This window comes from Triplophysa rosa, linkage group LG11, assembly GCF_024868665.1.
Source record: "Triplophysa rosa linkage group LG11, Trosa_1v2, whole genome shotgun sequence".
NCBI classification, from domain to species: Eukaryota; Metazoa; Chordata; class Actinopteri; order Cypriniformes; family Nemacheilidae; genus Triplophysa; species Triplophysa rosa.
The window spans coordinates 5083416-5111322 of record NC_079900.1 but is presented as its reverse complement, the minus strand read 5'-3'; the positions used below and the strand labels follow the sequence as shown (position 1 = coordinate 5111322).

The following is a 27907-nucleotide window of genomic DNA, read 5'->3' as shown; positions in this document are numbered from 1 at the left end:
GACAGGAAAGCACCTTTGCATGCAACAGCTCAAATGCTTTCTCATGACCGCACGAGATGAGTCTTTTTCACGTTCACCTTTCTGAACAGGATGTTGCACGGCCAAGTTCAGTTGTAGTCTGTTCACTTGTTATGACGGTGTGAATTTTCTGAAGGATAAAACTGACAAACCAACTCAATATTTGAAACCATTCACAATTATAGAAATCATTCATTTATTCATATTTTAAATTAAAAACATCTGGATTTCATTTGATAACTTCAAAGGCACAACCATTCCCATGGTTACTCAAACACTGCCACACATTTTTTTCTTCTTGAGCAAGAAACCGAAGCGACCGTGAAAAGGGGAAATTCATTTTGTTATGAAAATCGCTGTCATAAAGAGAGAGGATCTCTCGCTGTCATAAAGAGAGAGGATCTACAGATTTTGTGATATGTCTTCTTGTGGTTCTATCAAGAGAATCGAAGGGGAAAGAACATGCTGGTCTGAGATCAGTCAACACCTTGTGCGCTACATCACAGATTACTATTCTGTCAAATATACAGTAGCATTAATCCTAGTTTACATCTATATAGAACGAGATGGAATACAAGTACTTTAAACAGGGTCGAACAAGGCCAGTGGTCATAAACAACACACAAAAGGTTGATAAAAGTATGTTTCACTTAATATACTATACAAGACATATCAATTTGGTTATTTGCTCATCCTAATGTCATTTCAAACTCGCATGTTGTTTATTTTGTCTGTGGAGCACAAAAATGAATTGTTCTATTAAAGCAGAAATGCACAAAAGATTGGAACGACATTAGGGGTGAGCGAATCATTTTTTGCAGAAATCCTCCTTTAATTTTTCTACTTACGGGACATCATGGGGCAGTGCTCATGTCAAGTGTGTTAGAAGGGTTTTAGTAAATATCTTATCCACAAAATCCCAAATACACAGCAAACCATCACATATTCACTACACAGTGTGAGACAACACTGTACACACAGATTGTCACTTGTGACCATAAAACATAAGGCTGGAAACATTTAATGTCTTGCATGTTTAGAACGACATATGGCAAAAGGAAAAAGTGCAACAAATAAAATAGGACAGTAAAACGTCATACGACCACATAACATAAATCTCAAAAAATGAAATGAGAAGTGAATCTCTTCTTTCTAGCTTTTTCATGAATGCCAAAGACCACGGTAGTGCTAAATGACAAACTGTTTTCAGAGGTATGCATAGACTAGCCCTAAAAAAAAGCACGTACCCAGAGGCTTGTGGGAAACTGAGTTTTTCCAAAAAGCTGGGCTATAATATGCTATAAACAGCAAATGACATGGCAGTCGCCAAAGGCATTCAGAACTGAAAAAAAGGCTGTATGTCTTTCAAAATACCACTGACAAAACAACTATCAACATTTGTTGAGAATCAGAACTGTCATTCACACGTGCAATTTCACACACAGTCACGAAACCACACACTTTTCATCCCAGCCAATTAAAACGATAAGGTTCACTCGCCACCACACGAAGAACACACGGAAAGGCAGAAAGGATACATCAACACACAAACAGACACTAATAGGTGATTATTTTTCTCACTACACAGATGCAGTCCCATCCTTATAGGCTGTAAAAGATTGAATAACAACTTTGAATTTAGTAGCCAATCAGAGCTCGGCCCATCACGAACAGAATGTAAGAGTCTGCAGCAGTTTTTGTTTGTATTCAGACAAAATGAAGTTCAGATTCGAAAACTCTTTTTTTTTTTGTGACTGATAACCACCCAGACGCGTTACAGAAGAGCCGGGTACGTTTCACGACCCTGTTTCTCGATATGAAACTTTGGGAGGTGACTGTGTTCATGTTATGAGTCACGTGTGCGTTACAGTGCGTAATGTTTATATTTGAGACATTGACAGGCAGGAAAATGTTCAGGGATGTGTAAATGTGTATAGGCTGCAGCACTTTACAGATGTGTGTGTTGGTTTAGGTGCACAAATGATGTGTGTGTGTGTGTGTGTGTGTGTGCACGTTGTACGTCTGTATCTGCGTTTATATGCATGTGTGTATTGTAAGTTCTCAGTTGTCCATGCTGCCTGTGCTGAACAGGACCCTCTGGTCGGTTCGAGCCAGTTTGGCGGGCGGTTCCAGAGATTCGTCGCCGATGGTGCCGCCATCCGACTGCAAAGACAACTCCTGGCACTCGTCCTCGCTGTCTTCCTCCTCCTCCTCTTCATCATCTGAAACAAACACAACAAGAAACAAATGATGCTGGACGAGTACCGAAGTTAAATACTTTGGAATTGGTTCAAATCCTTATAGTGGAGTTCACCCAAAAATGAAAATTCTGTAATCATTTACTCACCATCTTGTCATTTCAAACCTGTATGACTTTCTTTCTTCTGCAGAAAATAAAAGATTTTTTAAAGAATGTTGGTAACCAAACAACGGCGGTACCCATTGACTTGCATTGGCTTCGTGTCCATACATTAAACGTCAATGGGTTGTTTGGTTACCAACATTCTTCAAACTATCATCTTTTGTGTTCAGAATTTTTTTTTTTTGGGTGAACTATCCCTTTATTCCCACAGCAAACACCACCAACAGCGCTAAATAAATAAATAAATAAAGAGGAAGAATAGTTTAGGAGCTAACCTTTATCAGGATCCAGTGGGTTTAAACTTCGGCCAAGACTTGCAAACTTAAACGAGAGCAAAATCGAGAATTACCACATTTAGACAACTTGCATTCTTGCAACAGTTCCTCTGTTATATCCTGTTTTGAAAACAGTGACGCACTTTTGTTTTGGCTCAAAAGAGATTATGCAAGTACAGTACTGTGTAAAAACAGTAGCCTGTAGTGTTCATACATGCACAGTAAATCAAAAATCAACCAAAACTTGGTGATCACCCTTATCTTTTAAAACAGCACCAATTCTCATCTCTTGCACACAGTTATTGGTAGGAAGTTTAGCTAAGCATCTTGGAGATCTTCTATAGATTTAGGCTGCCTGAATATATGGATAAGGGTTCTTATACAATTTTCGCTGCAGGATTTCTTGTGTTTCTTCATCTCAAATATAATTCTTTATAGCTCGAGAAACTGAAATTAAATGTCTAAATTGCACAACGTTTTTTTGACTGTTTTTGTACCTCTCCCATGACAGCGATAGGTGTTTCTCCCTTGGCTTGAGCGACTCTGTGCTCTATCAGGTAATACATGTATTCATCATAGAGCAGACGGATGAGATGAAATGAGCCGAAGCTGGCTGCGCTGCGGAGGGTCAGATCTCTGATCACCATAGAGCTGAAGATGCAGGAAGAGCGAGAAAGACAAGAGTTATTAAACTAGTGCTAGTGGCTCTGTTCGAAAACCTAGTGTGTTGTCTACCTAGGCAACCCTTAAAGGACCAGTTCACCCCAAAATAAAAATGATGTAATTATCTATTCACTCTCGTGTCATTCAAAACCGGTATAAGACTTTTCTTCTGTGGAACACAAAAGAAGATATTTTGAGAAATGTCTTAGTGGTTATGTGTTTATATAAGGGAAGTCAATGAGGTCTGTGTTGTTCAGTTACCAACATTTTTCAAAATATCATTCCTTGTGTTCTGTACAAGAAAGTAAGTCATACAGGTTTTGAATGACATAAAGGTAAGTAAATATAAATGAAAGAATTTTCATTTTTGGGTGAACCGGCCCTTTAATACAGTCATGTTTTAGCTAAAATGTAAGTCAAGAAATCAGATAAAAACATAAATCTTTTAAAAAAGGGCTATTCCAGAATAAATTGCTACAGAATAAAAAAATCTCCCCCCAAAAGTTGATTGCAAATATAGGTTGAGTTAATTTAGTACATTTTTATTATGTGTAGCGTTTTAAGTACAGAAATGCACCTGTGATGTGACACTCACCTGTAAAAGCTCCATTTGAGCAGAAAGAGTTTAGCTGCTTTAGGGAAGGCCGCGCTCGACTGGTATGGCTTTAAGACCTGTGAGACCACACCATCCAGCCAGGCCGCCCACTGTTCAAGAGAGTTCTGCTGCTGGAGGGTCAGTTTAAAGTCCTGCTCCAATCGCTGGACGACCCGGTCCTCACATCGGCAAACCCAAGAGGCCTGTTCCTACAGAGAAACAAAACCTTAGCACAATGCTATTCTTGGTCATTGCTATGTGCTTGAAAAAGTCAACTTAAAACTTTTCAAGTAGTGCCCTTCTGAACCATAGATAGTTGTGCGGCGTTCTGTTTTAAGCTCTACACTAATTACTAAAGTGGAGGAAGATACCCAACCCATAGTCATGACAAGGGGACTGTCCCTGTAATACATATAATGTAAACTAAATCTGCTTTGTAATCACTTTCAGTAACACCAATCATGTTATGCCAAACTGACTTGAGTTTCCTTTCCCTGACAGTTACACTGACGACAAACACCCACACACACACACTTGGCAGACTTCCTCTCAGACAGGCGGCAGACGAAAACTGGAGTTGAGCTCATGTGTGAAAGCGTTCATCTTCGCATCTCATTGATTTGTCCGGTCGCACACACCTGCACGTTGGCGAAGTCCACTCGGTTGAGGTCGCTGAGCATCTGGCTGATCTGTGCCGTGTTTTGCAGTACGGCACGTGCTGCCTGGGCCAGGTGATTCAGAGAGGTGTACCTGCGCAGGGTCTGCGCGAACGCGCTCGCAGACGTCACCTGAACAAGACGATGGGCCAGTTCACAGTAAAAGGAGAAAAAAGAGAATTGTGGGTATTTACAATGTACACAGACAAAACATTTCTATGAAAAACGATCATAGCAGTACTGTTGGAGTAGGGATAGTGAAAGGGACAGTCACTCAAAAATGAAAATTCTGTCATGTCACGTTCAGTCACCATTTGCTTTCATTGCTTTCTCCACAAAGGGACTGTGAACGGTGACTGAGGCTGGAAAGTGATACGGATCACTAACACGCAAGCAGATATGAATGACCTAAATGTCACTGACCTTGACACGAACCATCTCCTCAGGAATGTTCATCATGGCATTAGTCAGCCAACTCTCAAGGCTCTTGGCGAAGTTTCGGATGGCTTGCGTTAAGGCACCTGTGGAAAGCGTTAAGTTACTTCAAAACGCATAAAGCTGAATGTGCTGTTGTGTTATGTGCAGTCTGTGGAGTGGTTAATCATGGTCGCCCCAGCCACCCGACTGTTGGCCCACAAGATGGTAAGGATGAGGAGAAAACTGGCGAATCAACGAATGTGCGAGAACGTTGAGGAACTCACTGGGAATGGGTCTCAGAACGTCAGGGATGAGCATCTCCACCAGGCCCTGGTACAGCGTGTTGTCGCAGTCGCGGCTCCAGCGCAACACTGGATCATATTTACAGAGCAGAACGAGACATGACTTGGGCAGTCGCTTCTCCGATTCATCGTGCCTGTGAAAGATTGAAGATCTTTCTCATCTTCATCTTCTCAATCTTAATCTCTTCCCTTTTCAGTCATGTCTGCCACAATAAGACAAATCTTAAGGAATCAGTAGTTAAGAAACAAACATACACAGCTAACGCTGCGTCTCCTGCCTGATTTTCGCTGAACCTCCAAAATGTTTTCCACAGCGTCTCCACCAGAGGAAACTGCAGGTTGACCATCACATCCAGAATGGCCTGAAGGTTTGGAACATGACACACATATATTAACAAAAGCCTTCATTTAATGCACTGACAAACACAAATATTAAGATAATAAAGATAATATTAAAGAGCACCACTCAGAGAAAGAGTTTTGACCTCGCAGTGTTCTCTGTAGAGCAGCTGAAAGCCCTTGAGATGTTCTAGCTCAATGCCCTCTGGTAATGCTTTACCCTGCAGGTCGACATCAGGGAATTCTGGGAGAGCTCGAGATGCATCTGAGGATACAGAAACCATATGATAAAATAAACACTGTACTTTCTTTCAGACTTTGTTTTGTAGTTTTTAGTTTCAACCAAGCAAGACTCACTTATGCATTCAATTCACTTTTTATTAACTAATCTCAATGCACGCCACATGGTCATGTGACATCATGCAGTGGCAAAATCAGAACTGTGGATTTCAATTTTCCAAAACGGAAGTCAAACTTATCTCTAAATGTTGCTTTATCGCGTATTGATATTGTGACTCACCTAGAAACTGTTGGTACTGCTGCACCTGAGTGCTGATGTCCGACAGACCGGAACCCTGTTGTTGTTGCTGCTGCCCGGATCCGGAAGACATCCCGTTTGTGATTCCCTCCACCTTCTGGACCGGCTTCAACCTGCAGAACGAGAGCAAAAAATTCAGTCGGACTGAAAAAAGCACTGGCGCACTAAAGCGAGGTACGTGAGAAAACAGGTGCGTCCACCTCTGTTTCTGAGAGAAGGGCTGCTGTCTCATGGCCAGGTGTTGCTGGTCTTCCATCAGTCGGATCAGGGACGAGCTCGCTTTGATCCGCAGACCGTAGTAGTGATATTTAGAATTCCCTCTGCGAACAAACAAACACACCAAAGCTTCAGTGCACCTGGGTGACCTGGATCAGACGGTCATGAAGACATGATGTGTACGTGCATGTGACTCAGAAACACGCGCTTGGTATTGGTACGTTAATTTAGTGTAAATTTTATGGTCAGCAGCGTTGTCTATCCAGGTTCTTAATGAAAAGACTAAATAATTTTCAGAATCATTTGTAAATCAATTTACTATCAATTACTTTATCAACTTTATAGAGAGTACAACTGTCATGTGAAATAATGAACAATAAAACAAATCATACAATAACCGCAACATTAACACAAGCATTTAGAAGTGAAATATGTCATATTTATGATGTTAGAACATTCTTCTGTACAAGTTTAAAGCTGCAATCCGTAACTTGCCTCTATATCGCCATCTCTGTTTGAAACATACAATTGCAGGTTACTTTACATACGAAGTCAAATGACATCAAGCTGACATTTTCCACAAAAATCGTACACGACAGCTCGACTTATAACGTTACTATAAGAGACTAATAAATCTAAGACTTTTCTAAGACCAAATAAATCATTTCTGTTGAAATCAAATAAAATATTAGTCTAAAAATTATTTGAAAAACTTAAACTAAATGATAATTAGAAAAGTTACCTCAGAAATAAACAAAAATAAGTCTGAGGCATCAAAAATATGAACTGAAAATAAAGAAAAACTAAAACTAAAATAAATATAAATTAAACTATAGCAATATAAAAAATGTATAATAAAATGACAAAATCACAACAAAATTGCTAAAAACTAAACTAAAATTACCATAATATCTAAAAATAAAACGTATTTCAAAATTGTAATAACACTAAAATAAAACTGGAAACAAAACTGTAATGCTGCGTTTACACTAAACGTTCACGGGAATAGTTTGTTATTTTCGTGTGAGTGATGCGAAAAACATTGTGCGCAAGGTAGTGTCTTCCCGTGTCTGGACGTGTCAAACAGTAGATTTTTCGCTCGAGTTTACATTTTTTAACTTGCGTCAATTCATGTCGCCCGACGCGAGTTGGCATCTACTCGCGTCTTTGCATTGTGACGTTGTGTGTAATTTACTCGCGCAAATCGCTTAATTCGCGTTTGGTATGAACGCAGCATAATAACTCTGCTTATAATAAATTATTGTAAGCTAACCGTTGAAAATTGGGGTAATGAGACAATAACTGTTATACCAAATAAACAGTAACCATTTGCAGCTTTAATATGCAGTGACACGAATACCTATTTGAATTACTAATATCAGACACTACGTTCAGTCGATACTGTCGCCTGACCTCACGGTTTCTCTCACCGTGTGCCCAGGCGCCTGGTCCTCAGCCCCATGAACACAGAGCGTATGAGTTTCCCGAAGGAAGCCGCGTTGACGGGTTCCAGCTTTTGCTCCTGACAGTGTAACAGGTAGTGGCAGTAGAGTGTGGATCGGGGCAAACTCACCCCTTCTGCTGTCTCATAGTTATCCAGTAACCACTGCACCTGAGGGCCAGAGGACAGCTGCCGGGATGAGAAACACACACAGCCACACACACACTCAGACAGAGAGCCCAGGCTAAAGATGCCCCAAGTTACACACAAACGTAGAGATGCAATTACGTGTGTGTACTTTCCCATGCAAACGCTGGACATGCATGTGCGTTTTAGTTATGCAGTCACGAAAACTGTTGTGGGTGAAGTCAACATGAAACAGAATTTGCAATCGCATTTACATTCCCGCCAGGGCAGGATTTTATATATACAGTATATATACAAAGCGTAAATTTCATTTTCATGTTAACTGTATCTCACAATGTTCTCAAATTTGCACCAAATGTCATTATTTCACCATTTCTATACATAAGAATAAGGTTATTCTGACAGCTTAATGAAACATGTGCCTCTTGACAAATGTTTCAGCGTGCCGTGGCATACAATGAGTATGCAATGGAACGGTAAATCAATGAAATGCCTCGTTCTTTGACTAGAGTTACATTATGGAGTATGCAGTAAAAATTGACGGCCGTTTCTGTGTATGAAAAGAATTTGCAAGGCCACCTATCTCTTATGAATATCATGAAAATGGTTATGATTGAATTTGTATGTTTTCCGCAATGAACGCGACAGCACAGTTAAAGACAACCACAGTTTTTATATCTTTTTATAATGCTAGGGTGTTGCCATTATAGGTATAACATTGAGGTATAATATATCAAAAAATGATACACAAAAAATGAAAAAGATGTGTAGTAGAGCTTTGGAGATTTATTTACAAATTAACATTGAAAATGTTGATATGCTTGTATTTTTGCAAAAAACAGAACACTATTTATTTAAATGTTTTTATTTTATTTTGAAAAATTAACTGCTTTAATAAGTTCTTTCTTAATTCGTTTCTTTGAGTCTTTAGGGTTTTTTGACAGACTTTATAATATATTCTATTTTGACAACAAAAATGTTATTTTTATTTAAGATTCTTTTTTCATTTAATCTTTATATTATATTGTATATTGTAACATATCATGTGATATATTATGCCCAAGTCAAAAGAGAGCTGTTATGTCTCGAAATTTGTAAGGATTTGTTTTCAAATATTTCTTATGGTTTCTCCTTTAAAATACATCTCTAAGTTTCTACCAAGTAAAAAAATTTGATGGCTTAGGAATGTTTTATCAACCAATCTACATTAACGTCCCCGTGAACCGGAAGTTGCGATCGTTTACTTCGTTTACAGTTTAATTCCGTATTCGGACACATTTCTGAGTGGAAAGGAATTGCAAAGGAGAAAATTAGTGGGCGTGGCTTGTGTTTTTCTCTGCGAATTGATTGGCTGTGTAAAAACAGCTGTTGTATTGATTTTGAAATGAAACTGACAGTTGAAGGGGAGGAGTTAACGGATGCGGCCAACCTGTCTAATTTATGTCATTTCAGATGGATAGTTATTTCTGGGCGGAAGTGCATTTTCATATTTTAACTGAATATTATGAGAGTACATGCATTTTAAAAAGAAAATGACCCACACTAATAAGCTATTTACTACAAACGCTGCAATATTTCATGAAGAATAAGAATTGTCATTTTTAATTTCACTGGGACTTAAAGCTACGACTCGTGCCTGTAAATCAAATGCTGTGAGATGATTTATTCAGCCAGATAATCGTGACGCTTGTCAACTGCACGAGTGTCGTTATAAATACCGTGATACAAAAGTCAATCTGATAACTCCACAGTTCACAAAATAAAACTGAAATGTATAACAATTGACGTCAGACCCTGTGACAGCGTCAGGCTGCTCTTTCACTGTGCTTTCTGCCATGTGAACCGGAGCAATGATGTCATGCGTCGAAATACTCCGGGTAGCGTGGAGAGGGGGGTTGGTGTGCGTGTGATTGACGATGGGTGACGATTAAGCCCCGCCCCTGCTGTCATCGTACCTTTTTGTCTGCCGACGGCACGCTATTCTCCTCGCCTTCGTTTATACTCACGGTGGTCGGAGAGGCGCGGGTGGGGTGCGTGTAACCGTTTCCGCTGCTGCTGCTGCCGCTCCCGCCGCCGGCGAGCATGTAGCCTCCCTGAATCACGTAACTAGCGCCGCTGCCATTAGCCTCGCTCCCGGAGTCTCCTGAGCCGTTGGACGCCGGCCCAGCAGTCGCCACTATGGCCGCCACCCCGGCGTTGGCCGTGGGATTGGCCACGATCTGGCCTGCCTCCGTCACGAACATGGACAATCCCGGGGATCCTGTGGTTACGGAGACGGTGAGAGGGGTGCCGGGCGACGTGGCCTCGGAGGCAGGGGTGGTCTCGTAGTACTGTCCGGCAGTGGTCTGCGTGTACAGAGGGGTCTCTGTGTAAGGAAAACTGCTGGAGCGACTGTGAGAATAAGAAAAAGATTTTGAGCTTCAATTTCTATATCCCAGTATGAATTGATTCTACTTTTCTTCTATTCTCACATTGTGCTGGTTGTGTAGTTGTTGTCTCCTCCTTCCACATACTGCACCTGGTTAGTATACACATGCTGAACCGGCACCTGCTGGAGTTGTTGCTGTACCTGTAATGCACATAGAATTTACAATTACAAACATTTGAAGTCACATTCAGGGTTGTACATCACATCAATACAAATCAAAATTGTAAACTGGGTTCTGTTCTTAGTCAAAACCTACACTATGGGCAGTTGACATCTCATAGAGGAAGGACTGTGCTTCTGCCACAGGTATAGCAGTGTAGGTAAATCCATCTGTTTCCCAGCCCAGTGACATGACGGGCAGGGGAAATCTCACGGGTGAACAGACGAACGGTAGGGACGGGGGGAAACATGATGGTGAGGGTGCGTAATCCAGCAATCCTCTGTAAACTAAACTGCGTTTCTCTAGCAGTGCTTCTGCTGCCCTATGCTCCAACCGCTCCTCTATCTGTCTCTGTTGCTTTAATTCTCTCTCTCTGCCTGCATCACCTCCTGTCTGTCTGAGAAAAGGGTTCTGCGAGTAGCCATCAGGGGGTTAGATGTCAGTCTGCTTTAAGAATCGAGTTCAAATTTCAGAATTGAGAAAGGAACAGTTCACCCCAAAAAAATGAAAAATCTGTCATTCAGTTTGTAAAAGATTCAAATTTGGGTCATTATTTGCTGACACTTTCCTCCTCTACTGTAACTTTCAAATTTCATAATACAAAAGAAAAACACATATCAAACACATAAAATGTGATTTTTGTTCTGTTTTTACTTTTCATTGTTTTCCTCAGTCAAAGCCATGGTATTGTTTCAGAACAAGGTTATTATAGTTTACTAAAACTTTGAAAACATTTGTGTTTATTGAAATCAAATCAAATATTGTCCTTAAAATGACTGAAAAAACTTCAACTAAACGCAAAATGTAAATGTTGCCTCAGAAATAAACTGAAATAAGTTTAAGGCACTAAAATGATAATAAACATAAAACTAAAATAAATGAATCTTATATAGCAATAAAAAAATAAACAACTACATAATAAAATGACAAAAGCCTATACAAACTTTCTAAAAAATTGACATATTTCATTTAGAATATGAATAAAACTAAAAACAAAACTATAATAACTGTTTCAGAAGACTAGCGATAGAATAAGGCGTTATATGTTATATGGACTACTTTTTGTTGTTTTGTGCTCTTTCGAATTTGACAGCCCCATCGGTTACAGTATGCTTTCAATAGATCTCATTTTAACGAGTTTCTTTTTTGGGTCAATTATTCCTTCCATGCATTACTATCACATAATTATAAACACAACACAATTAAAACATTAAAAAGTATAAGCATCAGTCTGAGTGTGTGCGGGTCTTTAGTCTCATAATGACATATTGAAATGTGAGAGACAGCTCACCTCCTGTGACAGGTGCACGGATTGTAGACTAGTGACATTCAGCTGCGTGCCCGGCTCTGTTTTCGGTGGCTGGGCTGTGGCCTGAACCACTGACCTCTGTTAATAGATTACGAGGGAAAAAAGTGAAAAAGATTAGCTCAATAAAGAGGCCACTGGTGCAGTTCAAACAACCATCTATTTATGTGTGCGAAACACCACAACAGTTCACAGCTCGAATGTGTGGAAATACCCTCACAGAAAAGTTACAGAATAAACCCTATCAAGGAAAAGCACATTCGCAGCACTTAGAATGGAAATCTGGTCTTTTGTATTTGTTATTATATTCCAACTCACTATATTACTCAACCATAATTTAATTATATTGTATTATAAAAACAACATTATATTGTGTGTTTTGCAAATATTTAAACAATGAAAACTATCAAAATGAGCAACACTGTTTAACTGTTGGTTAAACTTCTTAACTCCAAACCAAATGGCCTTTGGCACACCTATATAAGTCTGCGGTTTCCTCTGTGGTAACAGAAAATGCTATTCTTGCGCACTGTTTTTCCGGATGGTTTTATTACAAAAAGCAAAAGATCCTCTTTATAACCATGGCCTAGAATTTGATGAGATTTTGAAAGTCAGACAGATTATTCCCAAATTGGCCATATATTTAAATGTTTATTAAGTTTAAGCTTGAGACCGCTACACTGTATGTGGGTGGGATTGTTCAGGTGAATTGAGATTGTATTTACCTGTTGGGCCGTCTGTACCTGCTGCACCACCTGGGTGGGAACACCAGTCTGTACGACAGCCGATGGAGGACTGGAGTCAGATACAGAGTCACTGGAATGTAGAGATCCCTCTGCAGGTAAAGAGAATATGAGAGACAACTGTTGAACATTAAAGAATAAATGGGAAATACTAAATACTCCCAAAACTGTCCATTTCTGTACTGTCATTGGCGTTTTCCCTCCTCACCTGTGACCGTGACAACAATGTACTGTGGTGTATTCTGGGCATTGCTGGACTGCGTAGGTGAGCTCTGAATCTCAGCCGTGACATACTGAGTCTGAGTGGGCGGAGCTTGGGTGGGTGGGGTCTGGATTATGGCCTGGCTCTTCTGGGCTTGTGCGGGAGGAGGTGTGGTTCGGCCGGCCGGCAGGGCCGTTGAGGCTAAAGGGCCAGTCGTCTGAAGTTCAGCCAGGAACTGTTGCGGGGTCGCAGTCACCGTGGCAGACTGCCCTGATGTTGTCACAACACTGGTTTGGGGCTGGGAGGTCTGCTGCAGCTCCCTCACATACGCTGGAGTTGCCATTGGACTGAATGAAAAGAGGAAAGATAAATCACAGGTTTACTATACAATCAGACTCAACCTGGAGTCTGGAGTGATATTCTGGTCCTTTGGCATGACTCGGGTCCCTCCTTTAACACAAGCCTATGGGATTTATTATGACCTATTTTATCATCCACCAGGTAGAAAAGAGAAATAAGATAACACAGTCTACTATTTGAGGCCTCATTCATGTTAACAGCATGTGAACTGTGATTAACATGAGATAACATGTGATTAACATCTGCGTTTGTTTACTGGTCTGGCTAGTGGCTAATAATATAATACTATTTTAATCCGTTTATATTCATATTAATTTATATTAATATTTTATTGTATAATAATTGTATAAATAAACAATTTGTTGAATTTGATTGTATATTCATTTGATTAAATAAACAATTTGAATGGGTCGTGTAACTTTGTCGCATTCAAGTTTAGCCAAGTGCCGGTTTTTCAACTGGTAACCCAAAATAATACTGGCTTACTTGCTAGCTAATGTAATTTACTTGTTATTTCTTTTGCTTGCAATCAGAAATAATCTACAGGGACTCTATTCTTCACGGATGTGTACCGGAAGTTAATTTTGGGCCACAAAAGTGCAGTAACGTTGGTTTGTGTTGTTGCTTTGAACCCCATCTATATATCACTTGATATTTGGAACAAAGAATGTAAAAGAAAACTCTAAAGTCTACAACCATTGTTGCCCAGCAAGCAGTGAAGGGAAGGTTAGGGCAGAGCGTTTGGTGTCTTATTACCAGAAACCTGATCACTGCTTGCAAATGAACGAGGACACACACCATTATCAAGAATACAAAGCGAAATGTATCAACAAAAAGGTCAAAATCTAAATAAAGATAACAAATTCACATTTCTTTAATAAAAAATTTACTTTCAGTGATCTATGATTTTTAAATCTATGTTGTTGGTGCCTTTAGAATAATAGAAAAAAACACTGGCTTATCAGTCAGCTAAAACACACGGCAATAAAGAAACTCTTTAAAAAGGTCAATAAAACACCATTTCCATATATGGTGGTAAAAAGTAGCAATAATACAACAATACACAACAGAACTGTATTGTGCACACGTAACAATTATAGGCACAAAAATGAACTATGCTTTAAATGTCTAAAACTTGTAGTACAACCATAGTAACGACATTTTTCATGGTTTCACTATAGTAAATTAACCATGGTATATTTAGTTAAATTCGGTCTGCCAAGACAACATGGTTACCTCAATTTTACTATAATAAAACCATGGTTAATTCCCCTATGGAAGTATCTGCGCCATCAAATTTCCTGGTGCTGCTATTTGCATTGTTACAATGTAGGCTGTCGTATCTTTTACGAAGCGCTGGATCCAACGGGAGGCATTTCGATACATTATAACATCTAATAACCATCCATTGGCAATCGACGCTCAATAAGGTTTTCAAGACCAAAAGACATCCGTTTCAAGCAGGTTTATCCAGCAATAACCGCGGGTTTGTCAACGTGGTCGTCGGTGTAACTATGCCAACGGCGTTTATTTTCAACACCTGGCTCCATAGCAACGCTAGCCGAATGAAAGGGAGGCTTTCCAGCCAGCAATGTGTACGGAGACTCGCGTAATATTGGAAACAACACCCGCCATTTTGTACAACCTATCTACAATATCGCCATAACAACGAGCAGCTTTCGGTGAGCCCGGTGGTAACGAGTATCGTTTGCGAGACGTCCCCGGCTAGCGCGCGACTCGATCGCTTAGCAATCCCGGACACTATTAACGGTTATCGGACGTAGATACTGTATACGCTAAAAAATAATATCATCATCCCTCGCACCTGTTTCTGTTTTCGACACACTGTGACTTGGTATGAAATATAAAATACGAAATCACCTCTTATCCCGAGTGACTTTTCCAGCGGTACTTTTGATTTAATACGTTTTATTCAATGAATCGGGTTGTTGTTGTTGATTCTCGTTGCTGGGTTCTTGTCACCACGACTACCGTGGCTATGGCGCTTCTTCCTCACCCGGGCAACTGTTGCTACCCACTCGCGGTGGTTCCGCCCCCCTCGCGCCGTCTGATTGGTCCAAATACAATACCCTCACCTCATTGGTGGGACTGTGGAGCGAATGCGAAATATGGAACATATAGTCCGGAATATGTCAATCATAGACGTGCTTCAGTCGTGACATCTGCCGTGATGTTTTGTTTGTATTTATAAGCTTCCACATTTATATATATATATATATATATATATACCCACATCGTTTTAGAGTTTTAGCGTTCTTTTAAAATATTATTTAGTATATTATAAGGTATACAATTTACTCTTGAAAAGTATTTTATAATACATAAATCAAATAAATAAAGGCATTAAATAAAACAGAAATTTGAGCAGTTCTTTATTATTCTAAATTAATTCATATAAGATCATATAAAACTGATGTTTAAACGTGATGTTTGCATATTTGAAAAAAGCCATTACATGACTTCAGGCAATGTTCTGATCAGTTTATGGGAGTTATGGCAGTTCTGATCAACTAGGAACATTTTATTTAATGTCTCTCAAAATGTCATGCTTTTGTCAGTGTTATCTTCACTTTAATTACAAATGCATTGTTCGCTTGTCATTTGGATATTGGGGACCTTCACCTTTGTGGTTTCAAAGGTGATTGCTGTGTGCAACCGACTGTGTTATCACACTTTGAAAATGCCATGCTCGCCACATCTTTGTGTGTCTCTTAACTCCTACCCCTCACAGTCATTACTTCGTCTGAAAAAGGGAAAAGATAAAGCATAAATTATGCATACAAAAAAGAAGGTAATACAAGCATTAGTGTGACTTGAGGACACCCACCTTAGATCCCTCTGTAGTATGGCATATTTATTAAAGTATTAAAATTCTTAGAAGTGCTACTATATAGCGTAACTCATATTAAAACTACTATAACAAAATGTAATTGAAAAGGACTAGAATAACCCCAAAACCGAATACCCCAATATTGTTCAAACCTTTGTATATTTTTGTCTCAGTCCCCATTCACTTTCATTGTCTGGAAGAAAGGACAAGAGTCAACATTCTTCAGGCCTAATAAGATGTAAAGTTTATTCATATTTCACACACATTAAGGCTATCCACATATTATACTTGTGAAACTGGTTTGAACTGTTTGTAAAGAACAGTCACTGCTGATTGATATCCTTCAAGCAGTAACCTCACATGAGCAGTTGTGCGAATATGATTCATCAGTTGAAATCATTTCGGCACACTGCATGCCCTTACACACGTCATCATAATAATACACTCACCTTCACTGCCCTTTCTTTTGTTTTCAGAACTCAAATTCTGTCTGGATTATCTCTGACTCCTGAACCTGTGAGGTGGATGGGTGGGTGGGAGGGTGGGGGGGGGTTCCAACATGTGCCCCTGTTATCTCTTTATAAGCTGGACCTGGGACCCAGGACTAATCACAGAGCTTCTCCATCAAACAGACGTCTGGTTGCAAACCAAAGGGAGATCAGCAGTAAGCAAGCTTCTGAACATCAGCCTCTGCCATTATAAAATATCTACTCTCAGCATGATGTGGAAAATCACAGTTCTTACAGTGTGTCTGCTGTTGGCTGGAGTTGAAGCACTGGACAGCCCTTCATATGGAGTGAAATTATGCGGCCGGGAGTTCATCCGTGCTGTCATCTTTACCTGCGGAGGCTCTCGATGGAAACGCTCTTTGACCAACACAGGTAAGAAGACTCGACAAATCATACATTTTTTTAGTCACGATTTGTAGCATCTAAAAAAAGCTTTCAAAATGCAGTTGAGCCACACAAAAAAAAAACATTTGTCAAAAACAAGATTTTTAGGTTTGATTGATATAAATTACAGTTCATTCATCACAAAAAATCTAGTATTTAGTATTTGTTTTCTAAGTGCTATCTAACGTTTGAAATTCTACATCTAATGCATGGGATGCTTTTCAACCGTTTCTATGCATGCTTGACAGTTTGGTACATGTCAGCTAAAAAAATTAAAAGGCATAACTTTGTCTAAAATGAATTTCAAGCTTAAATAACAAAATGTTTTACATATTTGAGAAACATACATTAACAAATTTCAAATGTTGTCATATTTTTTGACTGATTGTTTTTACAATAAAGTACATCATTATGATCCATTATTTGTTTTGTAATATTTACATTGTTTAACGTCTGTTCTGTTGCACAGATGAAATACTGGACCTATTAAACTCAGATGACAATAACGCCGCAGATAGCTCGCTGCTTCTTCCCGGTTCTTCGTTTTCCCAGCATTCCACTGACTTTAATACTCTGGCACAAGGTGAACAGGAAGGTGCTGTATTCAGGAGGCCTGCGCGTTCTGCCATTTCAGAAGAGGTGCTCGAAGCGTTGCGGACCGTTGACAGAAAAGGACGTGATGTAGTGGTGGGACTCTCCAATGCCTGCTGCAAGTGGGGATGCAGCAAAGGAGAAATCAGCTCCCTTTGCTAAGACAAATCTACCTGGTGGCATGTGTCTATGTCTGAGTGTGTATTCATGTTTCCACCCTAAGCATTCTATATTTTTCAATCCCTGTGTGTAAGGCATGCAAATGTTTTTATATTACACTGAAAGCACATATCTCTCAGTTATAGTGTAACACTAGGTTTGTAATGCAATAGTAGTTGTAATGTCACATGTTTTGTATTTACTGTGTTTTATTTTAAATTGCATTTTTAATTACCATGATTATTTGCATTTATCTTTAATGAATCTGTTTGTGCTGAAATGTGACATGGGGGTCCAAATGTCTGGAAGTCTGGAAATAAAAGTTTTGACTAGCCATCAGTCCACATTGTTTTCCTGTCTATGCCTATGCTGGGATACATGAATCACATGAATCACTGTTCAATGTTTTTCTTTTTAATAGACTTTAATGCTCAAGTTGGGTCCTTTGTAAGTATTAAAACACTAATAATTAAACTAGTTTATTTAAACATTACCACATGAAGCACATTTTTAGAGTTCTTTAAATTTTTATTTCACTGAAGGAACGCGAGTTAATTATCGTTGATCTGATTGGTCACGAGGTCTTGCGTAGGCGGCACGGGGCGGAGCTTTCTGGTAAAGCATGCTTCAACACAGTCTTGTACAGTACAGTGAGTCACAGTCAGTATAAGTGAATGATAATGCTTTGTCGTTCAACCATGTTGGTGTCCCGAAGAATTTTGGTCACAGTGACCTCGTCTTAACCGATCAAAACTTATTAGGAAACTACAAACAAAGGAGCCAGGAAATAGAACATGCGTGTCTCAGGGTGCAGAAAGTTTTTTTTCTTTTTAACAAAGACAAAACGCAGAGGTGGGCGTTCTTCTGCGTTGAGTGGTCAGCGATGTTAGTTTGTAACAGAACACACAATTACGTCACTCACGGAATTTACGTGACGTTATTCGATCCTCTAGTAGGCTATTATATATAACGGTACGTTGCGCAATACTGGAATTTTTGACCGTACTGTATGTCGTGAGCGATGGCACGGCGCAACGTGATCTTATTTTTCATACTAATATACATGTGGATGTGCTGTCGAGGTGAGCTGTTAACAATTTTAACACCGTAAAAAACTTTTTAGAAAATTGTTATTGATATTGAAAATATATATAGATAAATAGATATATGAAAATGTAGCAGCCTTTCGTTTAATCAGCTTTGACATCTACATTAACATAATGTATAACTAAATATGCTAGTTGTTACGAGCCTTTCATGTTTTGAAGGCAGCTTTGTACTGTGTTCTTGCCTCAACTTGTGTCGTCTTTGTTGTGTTTTTCCTCCAGCTTTTGAAGTTGAAGTTAACTGCTGGTATAACCAAGCTCTTCCTGTATCGGCCAATGTGTCTGTTGTGTGCCACACAAGTTTACAGGGAAGACCAGCCATCTGTGGTCTCTGCCAGCTTGATGTCATGATATCTGAGCAGAGACATCACCTACCCAGTGCCTGTACCAACATCTCTGAGACACGTGCCATTTCCATTGCATTTGAACATAAAGGACATGTTCGCTGCATGCTGAACTGCCGGGGCAATACACTGGACACCTGTAACGTGACAGTATTAGGAGGCAGTAAGTATTATGAGATATGGTGTCATACAATATACCCCTGTAATGGTCTTACTGTTAATGCACATGATGTTCCTGAAGAGATGTCTAACATCATCATTTATCGCATTGATTTCGGCTTGTCCTGCAACTGGTAAAAACAAAAGAGAAATATGTGTACTGTATATCAAACATTTTGAGTCATGCCAGTAAACTCTGCAACGTTCAGGGCTAGACTAGGACTAAAAAACGGCCCTGGACTTCTTGGGCAAGAGCGGACCTCCGTCTGTCCGCGAGTGCATTCCGGCCCGATTGCGCTTATGTATTCGGTTCCGGCCCATGTTTAGATGCGGCCAGTGTTGGGTAAGCTACTCTGAAAAAGTAATGAATTACTAGTTACTAATTACACATTCGATAATGTAATTAGATTACTGTACAAGTTACTCTCTTCAAAAAGTATTTAATTACTTATTACTAATTACTTTCTATATCCTACATCAACCTTGATGAGTTAAGTGATTCAAGGATAGACATGAAACGACTCTTTTAATTCATTCAAATAAATAATATAAAACTACATAAAGTATTATTATTAATTACAAATGTGAGAATTATACATTAAAGCATGGATTTTAAAGTTAGACTTTGAATTGTGATGTAAATTCCTCTTCTGCACACACATATATTACACAAAGTATTTAGTTTAATTACATCAGAAGTAACTGTAATTAAATTACAGAAAAAATAAGAGTAATCCCTTACTTTACTTTTTCAAGGGGAAAGTAATTTAATTAAAGTAACTAATTACTTAGTAACTAGTTACACCCAACACTGGATGCGGTCCACCGGGAAAAGTCCCTCTATGCCAGAAGGTCGGGCCACCCCTGGCAAAGTTCACAGGGTGTGTGTGGGGATATCAGGAATTGACTGTTTACTTACAGGAAACTCCACCCATTAGATCTGTGAGGTTCTCACAACTGTTGTCCCACTGCTACCTCATAAGATGCATTTTTAAAGAAAAAGCATTGCAACAAAACGTTTCTGCTTTCAAAAAATTTTGTGAGGCCTCACCTTATTGATGTTCATTGTAAGATAATTTCTGCAAACACAATTTGTGTTTGATTTTCCAAACAGGGAGACATTGGGTTATCAATACTCGCATGCTTTTTAGTGATTTTTAAACCACGTGAAGCATTGTCCAAAACAAGACTGGAGAGGAAGCATGAACCCTCACGTCTTGCTTTTGCAGCTATTCGCACTTCCTGTTTCAGGTCACCTTCAAAAGTGGTTGTGCTCTTGCAGCACACTGTTTATATGCCTCGACTTTCTCTTCCCATTTTGTCCAAAGAAGGGCTGTGACAATATTGAATTTTCCCAGTTATTATCATGGCCAAAAGAGTTCACGATAATCACAATTTCTATTGAAAGGATGCTATCAGTCAAAATAAGTTTGAATTTTATTTCATGTCCTCTTTTAGTACCTATTAGTACAATAATCACGGTTATTAAAACCACTATTATTGCCAATACTGGTACAGTATATTGTTACAACCCTACCCCAATGCTTCCCATTTTGCCCTCTTTTACAGTCCCCCCAAATCCTCCCTCACGTCCTAACTGCTCTATAGAAGACCTGGAAGAAAGAGATATCCACTGCAATTGGAGTAGTTCCAATAAGCCAAGGAGACCAACAATTTACACCCTACACTGGCAAGATTTTACTGGGTAGGAAAGTGAAGCCAACATGGTATTACATATAACTGTACTTGCCAACCATTGGTCATCAATATCTGGCAGCTGTAAACTGTTTAAATAAAGAACTATATCATGTATAATTGTTCATTTTGATATTAATAAAATTCATAATTTGCTTATTTATACAGCAGGAGTATAAACTTCAGAGAGAGTGAAAAGGAGCATGCCATCATAAAGCGAGAAGAGTATACAGAAGACGCTCCTATTAAAGTGTGGGTCACTGCCAGAAACGTGCTGGGTACTGCAAAGTCACATGAGTATGAGTTTAACACAGGCCATATCAGTAAGTCACTTTTACACCCTCACAAGCCATACCGTTATTTTGTAACAACTGAATTGTTACATTCATTGCTGTTAGCAGGGGTGATTTTGTGTTGTGTGGGTTCTTACGGTTTTTTGTAGTGCGTTGTAGTACTAAATGTTACATGCGCATATATGCATGTCATTTTTAAGGTTGGGTTAACTTATACAATTGAAAACACACGTATTACAAATGTGGATATAAAGTATAACTTTGCTTTTGTGTGATTTTCATGCAAATACACATATTGTGTATTTGCTGCCCCCTTTTGGTCAATGGGGTCATAGTCTCATATTCCCATGTATTTGGACGCCTTTCTTTTCATTTTTGTCCTAAACCCAGCATGTTTTTCAGTACTGCTAATACTATTATTTCAATCTGCTTTTTTATTTTCTAAGTTCGGCCAGACACCCCCAACATTACTTACCACACGTCTCAGCCTCTGGAGATCTTCTGGGAAATGGAATGTGAAACGGAAGGGGAATCTGACATGAAGTGTCAAGTCCAGTATCATGCAGATGATGATATGGATTGGACTGAGGTAAGAGAAAATGATTCTGAGGTTTTTTAATGAATGGTTCAGTAACATCATCTGCTTTTAAACCCAATGCTCCTGGATTCAGCGAGGCCGGGATTTGTTCATTCAATAATAAATATTTTTGGATAAATTAGTTTAGTTTTAATTGTCACTTGTGATCCACATGACTCTAGTCGGTTAATAACTCTCAACTGAAGAGGGCTGCATAACGATTAATCGCGACTAATCGTTAGCAGAATAAACGTTTTTGTTTACATAATATATGTTAGTGTACTGCGTATGATAATTATGTATATATAAATACACGTACATGCATGTACTGTATATAATTAAGAAATATGTAACTTTTGAAAGGTTTTATATTTATACATATAATTTATATTATATATAAATATTAAATATATTTTTTCTTAAAATCATGCATCCATGTGTGTGTATTTATAAATACATAATTATCACACACAGTACACCAACATATATTATGTAAACAAAAACTTTTATTCTGCAAACGATTAGTCGCGATTAATCGTTATGCAGCCCTAGGAGATGTGTGTGTGAAAATCACTTATTCTTGTGCAGGTGGATGATTATCAGCTCTCATTTCTGTTGGAGGATCCTCGGCCGTTCACAGATTACCAGTTCCGCGTGCATTGCCGCTGCAAGGATGAGCAGGAAGTTATGAGTCATTGGAGTTCAGTTTATTCAGTCAGAACACCCCCTGCAGGTCAGACTAAAATCCCTCCAAACAAATTGTTGAAGTTTTGTGCTGCGTTCTGTTTACATCAGAAGTCAAAGCTGGGAATGACACCAAGTTAACCGACATCTTTTTAGTATTAACATGACTCATGTGTTTTATAATATGGAACAAGATGACAACTTGTATTCCTTAACATTCTTTTCAGCACCAATTGGAACGCTGGATGTTTGGAGTGACTGTGCCCCTAATTCTGAGACAACTTTCTGTAACGTCTTCTGGAAGGTAGCATGTATTCCTTCGTTATGATTGGTTCTTGTTGAGCTGGCCAATCACAAAGCAGCACATCATGCACACAAACTTTGCATCATTGGGTCTTGTTTTTTTCTGTTTGTCCTCTCGCCACAGGAGATGCCAGTGTCTCAGGCTAGAGGAGAGGTTAATAATTACATAGTGACGCTCAAGCTGGAGAATGGTACTGAGAGCCGGCAGGTCACCAGGCAACGGAGAGACACGGAAAGCCAGCGTTCAGCTGAACAGGGCTGCGGGCGGCTCGGGCGTTTTCCACTGCTTGCGGGTGTTATGGGAGTGTTTGTGTCAGCTAATACTTCAATGGGAATATCTGACCCTACGTTCATTGCTTTTCCTGTGCTGGGTATGTTGGAAATTCTTGTTGAGGATATTTGTAAAGTTAAAATAAGGATACTACATTGGTTAATTATTTGCAGTTGACAAATGTCTTAAAGTCCCCGTGAACCGGAAGTTGCGATCGTTTTTACTTCCGCATTTTGAAGTATTTCCTAGTGAAATGGAATTTATAATGAGGAAAAATAATGGCCGTGGCTTTTGTCTTTCTCTGCGATTTGATTGGATGTATAAAAACAGACGTTGCTTTTTGAAATGGAACTGGCAGCAGACTGACAGTTGAAGGGGAGGAGTTAACGGATGCTCCACCCAAGCCGTCTAACATAGGTCATTTAAGATGGACAGCCATTACAGGAAGGAAGTGCATTTTCAGATTTTAACTGACGATTATGAGGGCACACGAATTTTAAAAAGAGAATGACCCACATTGATAAACTATTTACAATAAACTGCAAATATTTCTTGAAAAAATAGGCATTGTAATTTTCAATTTCACTGGGACTTTAAAGCTTATTTAAGTTGCAGGTGTTTTTGCTATTTAGTTGTATTGTAGTTGTTTTATTTCTATAATACATATGTAACATTTATGTTCTGCAGGTCAGTCGACACCCGGTGTGAATTTGAGCGTGACAGAGATGAATGGGAAGCTGATGGTCTCATGGTCAGCACCCTCTGGATTCTCTGAGAACATACAGGAGTATGTGGTGCAGCATGTGTCTGTAGAGCCTTCACACCCTCCCTGCCTGAACTGGGTCAGAGTTAATAAAACCCGGAGTTTTGTCACCCTCACAGGTGGGTTTGTGCGTCTGTGAGGGAGAAATATGTAGAACTCCGAGCCATCAGATTGGTGTGTGATGTTGAGTTTGTCTCCATCTACAGGTAAATTCAGGAACTACACAGCATATAATGTGTCATTGTTCGCTGTCATCCGTAACAGCAGCACTTTCCTCAAATCTGCAGTTGCGTACACACTTCAGGGAGGTATGTTGGGCTTTATATCATTGATTGTGCAGCTACTGACAATCCTACATCATTTCTCTGTAACATTTTATAAGCAGTTCCTAGAGAACACACGCAATGATAAAAAAATGTATAGTTTAAATGCACTCTAGTCATTTTGGATAAAAGTGTCTGCCAAATGCATAAATGTAAGTGTCCTATATTTAGGTTGGCTAGTGGTCTAGTCTTATATTGTGTTATATTTATCTTTCCTCTTCAGTTCCTCCTGAAGTCCCAAAGTTCAATGTTAAGAACATCTCTCACTCCTCCGTCACTTTGATTTGGAGTCACATTCCTGTTCATGCGAGTAAAGGTGTTATTCTGCAGTACTCAGTGGGGCTCAATGAGGATACAGGTAACTACATAAAGCAGATGTGCATGCAAATTTACGACTGTGAACTTAAACATTCAGTTTTGATTTGTCTCTCTGGGTTTCTAATCTAGATCTAGTCCCGTAATTTAGTCTCATATTTATTGGTGGTTTAAATTGCATCACACATACATCTTGATCAGATCGGTAAAAAGATGTGAAGAAGGTAGAATTCTGTAGGTTGAAACATTCTTATAACAATTTTTCTTGTACACCCATAATTAATTCACCCTTTGCCATCCTATGTGTATTTGACTTCCTTTCTTCAGCCGAACACAATCCGAGTTACATTAAATAATATCCTGGCTGTCCAGTACAATGCAGTTGTATTCTGAATAGTTGCTATGGCAATGCTAGATGGTTGCTAGGGTGTTCTGTATGTTCACTGTGGCTTTGCTAGATGGTGTTTTCTATAGTGTTTTAAATGGTTTATATAATAAAATGAACATACAAAAAAATTCAATAAATTTGAATTTAATACAATTAATAAACTATATAAAAATTATAATACAAATTAATATTAATTTTATTATAAACAGATGTATAATTTTAATAAACTCATGGCTGTAATATAGTTTATTTTGTACATAATAAATACTTTTACTTTTTAATGTATATTATATATCTTTATTTGTGACACCACTATATTCATAAATGTTGCCTTGTGGATTTCTCCCTGCAAATAATGTATTTGATAGATGATGTTGAAATGTTGGACTGATGTAAGCATCAGTTTAACCACAATAGAATATATCAAAATGAAGATATTGTAAACTAGTCTATTTACTTGACGTACATAAAGTCATATTAACATTAATTAAACAAAATTGAAATAGTTATATTATTGGACACTAGCAAAAGAAGTTAACTGCAGCACCGGAGCGTGCATCCGATGAAACAGTCTATAGAAGTGATGAGAAATTTTAAAGACACTCTAGTTATTTAACCTATATTGCAGATTGAAAATGACAGTAATCGTCAACATCTGTGTGTTTAACAGTGGTTAACGTGAGCAGTGACAGAACAAGTTACCAGATGTCAGAACTACAGCCGGCTCAGCAGTATCAGGCCTGGGTCAGCGCTGTGACCGCCGCTGGTGAGGGAGCGAGAAGTATTACCACCTTCTCAACCGCAGATAAATCAGGTAACCTCCACATTTCCATCATTGTATAACTTTGAATGCAAGAATCCTTGTGTCTCAAACAGTCTTAAATTTAGAAGTCTAAAGATTTTGTTGAATCAGAATGAGAGTTTAAAGTCCCAGTGAAATAAAAAATTACAATTCTTATTTTTTCATGAAATATTGCAGCATTTATAGCAAATACCTTATCAATGTGGGTCATTTTCTTTTTAAAAATTTTGTACCCTCATAATCTTCAGTTAAAATCTGAAAATGCACTTCCACCCTGAAATGACTATAAATTAGATGGCTTGGGCGGAGCATCCGTTAACTCCTCCCCTTCAACTGTCAGTCTGCTGCCAGTTCAAAATCTCATCTCAAAATGTAATAGCTGTTTTTATACATCCAATCAATTCGCAGTGAAAAACGCAAGCCACGCCCACAAATTTTCTCCTTTGAAATTCCTTTTCACTCAGAAATGTGTCAGAATACGGAAGTAAAAACGATCGCAACTTACGGTTCACGGGGACTTTAACTTCACAGAACGTTTAAATGTATGACTTCATCTTATTACCCAGGTTATGTTGCCACAACGCTGCTGGCTGTATTCATAGTCGTGCCATTGTTTGCCCTGATACTGCTTGTTGCTTTACTTTTCGTGTAAGTATGCCATTTTAGATTTAAACTTGATTACTTACAACTAATAAGAAATGAAACAAACAGTGATCAAATGGTGTGACTGAAATGATGTTAGCTTTGAATTCCAACACAACACTCTCATATTCATCTCCGCATTTATCAGTCCTGTCTTCTGTTTTACAAAAATGTAAATGGAGAATGCTCTTTATTGCCCAAGCAACTTGGATCAGGAATACAGGACAGGCGCATTTTGTTTATAATTTTCGTTTTGCTGTCTTGCATCCTATACAGGTTTCGCTCACATGTAGCCACATTGTTTTGCGGTGTGATTCCAGACCCCACAAACAGTAAATCATTTAAACATGCAAACATTCAGGTGAGAATTAAAGATTTGTTTGTGCTTAATGCCAAATTCTTTACATTCTTTACATCTTTAACTGTTCACATCTTGGCTTCCAGCATGTTTGGCCCGGACTCTTTTCTCCCTCAGAATCAGAACTGAAGATCTCTGAGCTGGAGGTCTTGGAGAACCTGATTTCCATCGCAGTGACCCCTACCACAGAGACCACACTGGAGAAGGTTGATACTGAGCCTCAACAGGACCAGATACCAGATGGAGTCCACAGAAAAGTTGAAGACAGAGAGAAGATAGAGGAGTCTGTAGAGCCAAAGAGAGAAATAATTGCAGAGCGTGATGGTTGGAGAAAAGACTACAGCGAGATGGTCGACATAGATGAAGACGAGGGTGGTGGTGGTGATGATGAAGAGGATGAGGAGTGGGTGGAACAGCACTGTTTCTCAGACTATGAGAGGCATTTTATGCCAACTGTTTAGGAAATGAGTCTATATTGGTGCCTTGAATCCGCAGTTGTTGTTGTGGAACCGAAGAACAGTATGTATAACTGTTCCGTCACATCTGACAAGAGTGATGACAAGACACTTCTGAAATGCCAAATGTGCCAGAGGTTTTGAACAAATATGCACAACGTTTTTGCAGATGTTTACAAGATAACATTGTTTGATCAAAGGACCAAACAAGCAGCACAAAAGCATCAAAGAGCTATTGAACACTTCAGGGAAATAAACATGCATTTTAACATTGGAAATAAATGAATTTTATTATAAACGGATGTATAATTTTAATAAACCCATGGCTGTAATATAGTTTATTTTGTACATAATAAATACTTTTTGTATAATGTATATTAAATATCTTTATTTGTGACGCCACTATATTCATAAATGTTGCTTGTGGATTTCTCCCTGCAAATGTATTTGATAGATGATGTTGAAATGTTGGACTGATGTAAGCATCAGTTTAAGCGCAATAGAATATATCAAAATGAAGATATTGTAAACTAGTCTATTTACTTGAAGTACATAAAGTCACTAGGCGAGGAGTTAGGAGGTGTTTAGGAAGCGACTTTGGTCCGTAGACATTTTACATTTGCCAATGTTACTTGAAATGCCAAGCCCTTTATGGTTCAAATTTGATTTTGAACAGTCAACCTTGATATTGCATATATCTGGCTTGCCCCAGATCAGAAACAGATATCATCATGCCTATGTACAGAATAGGACTAAATAAGTTTGCT

At 38.8% G+C, this 27907-nt stretch overlaps 3 protein-coding genes across 6 annotated transcripts; 2 read left to right on the top strand and 1 right to left on the bottom strand.

The window, feature by feature from the left end:
- Positions 1-190: 190 nt before the first annotated feature.
- On the bottom strand, positions 191-15207 carry rfx1a (regulatory factor X, 1a (influences HLA class II expression)). 4 transcript variants are annotated; one of them, XM_057346048.1, is made up of 18 exons: positions 15050-15207; positions 12815-13155; positions 12589-12698; positions 11849-11944; positions 10441-10538; positions 9925-10360; positions 7812-8011; positions 6366-6485; positions 6148-6278; positions 5774-5892; positions 5544-5650; positions 5271-5422; positions 4993-5090; positions 4552-4701; positions 3914-4122; positions 3153-3306; positions 2656-2701; positions 191-2240 (listed from the first exon to the last, which is right to left on the bottom strand). In XM_057346048.1, the coding sequence occupies exons 2-18, from the start codon at positions 13149-13151 to the stop codon at positions 2080-2082; spliced, it is 2724 nt and encodes a 907-aa protein (XP_057202031.1). In that variant the 5' UTR covers positions 13152-13155; positions 15050-15207; the 3' UTR covers positions 191-2079. The 4 variants fall into 4 exon arrangements, with proteins under 4 accessions (XP_057202031.1, XP_057202033.1, XP_057202034.1 ...); XM_057346050.1 differs by having other exon boundaries at positions 7812-7993; XM_057346051.1 differs by having other exon boundaries at positions 9976-10360.
- Positions 15208-16582: 1375 nt separating this feature from the next.
- rln3a (relaxin 3a) lies at positions 16583-17992 on the top strand. The gene is made up of 2 exons (XM_057346580.1): positions 16583-16900; positions 17382-17992. Exons 1-2 carry the CDS (start codon positions 16738-16740, stop codon positions 17663-17665), a joined length of 447 nt encoding a protein of 148 aa, XP_057202563.1. The 5' UTR covers positions 16583-16737; the 3' UTR covers positions 17666-17992.
- A 307-nt stretch (positions 17993-18299) lies between these two features.
- il12rb2l (interleukin 12 receptor, beta 2a, like) lies at positions 18300-27525 on the top strand. Its single transcript, XM_057347156.1, has 15 exons — positions 18300-18744; positions 18991-19275; positions 20841-20976; positions 21135-21289; positions 21706-21848; positions 22425-22569; positions 22748-22824; positions 22948-23194; positions 23782-23976; positions 24064-24165; positions 24404-24538; positions 25554-25697; positions 26252-26333; positions 26604-26688; positions 26772-27525. Exons 1-15 carry the CDS (start codon positions 18684-18686, stop codon positions 27144-27146), a joined length of 2367 nt encoding a protein of 788 aa, XP_057203139.1. The 5' UTR covers positions 18300-18683; the 3' UTR covers positions 27147-27525.
- Positions 27526-27907: the final 382 nt, after the last annotated feature.

Bases quoted from the DNA above. Each gene is read 5' to 3' on its own strand.
- rfx1a (XM_057346048.1), bottom strand. From the start codon at position 13,151: ATGGCAACTCCAGCGTATGTGAGGGAGCTGCAGCAGACCTCCCAGCCC. The intron at 6,486-7,811 runs GTGAGAGAAACC...GTTTGTTCGCAG, and splicing joins ACCAGGCGCCTGGGCACACG to AGGGAATTCTAAATATCACT. The intron at 5,893-6,147 runs GTGAGTCACAAT...CTGTATCCTCAG, and splicing joins GCAGTACCAACAGTTTCTAG to ATGCATCTCGAGCTCTCCCA.
- rln3a (XM_057346580.1), top strand. From the start codon at position 16,738: ATGATGTGGAAAATCACAGTTCTTACAGTGTGTCTGCTGTTGGCTGGA. The intron at 16,901-17,381 runs GTAAGAAGACTC...TCTGTTGCACAG, and splicing joins ACGCTCTTTGACCAACACAG to ATGAAATACTGGACCTATTA.
- il12rb2l (XM_057347156.1), top strand. From the start codon at position 18,684: ATGGCACGGCGCAACGTGATCTTATTTTTCATACTAATATACATGTGG. The intron at 20,977-21,134 runs GTAGGAAAGTGA...TTATTTATACAG, and splicing joins CACTGGCAAGATTTTACTGG to CAGGAGTATAAACTTCAGAG. The intron at 22,570-22,747 runs GTCAGACTAAAA...CATTCTTTTCAG, and splicing joins AGTCAGAACACCCCCTGCAG to CACCAATTGGAACGCTGGAT.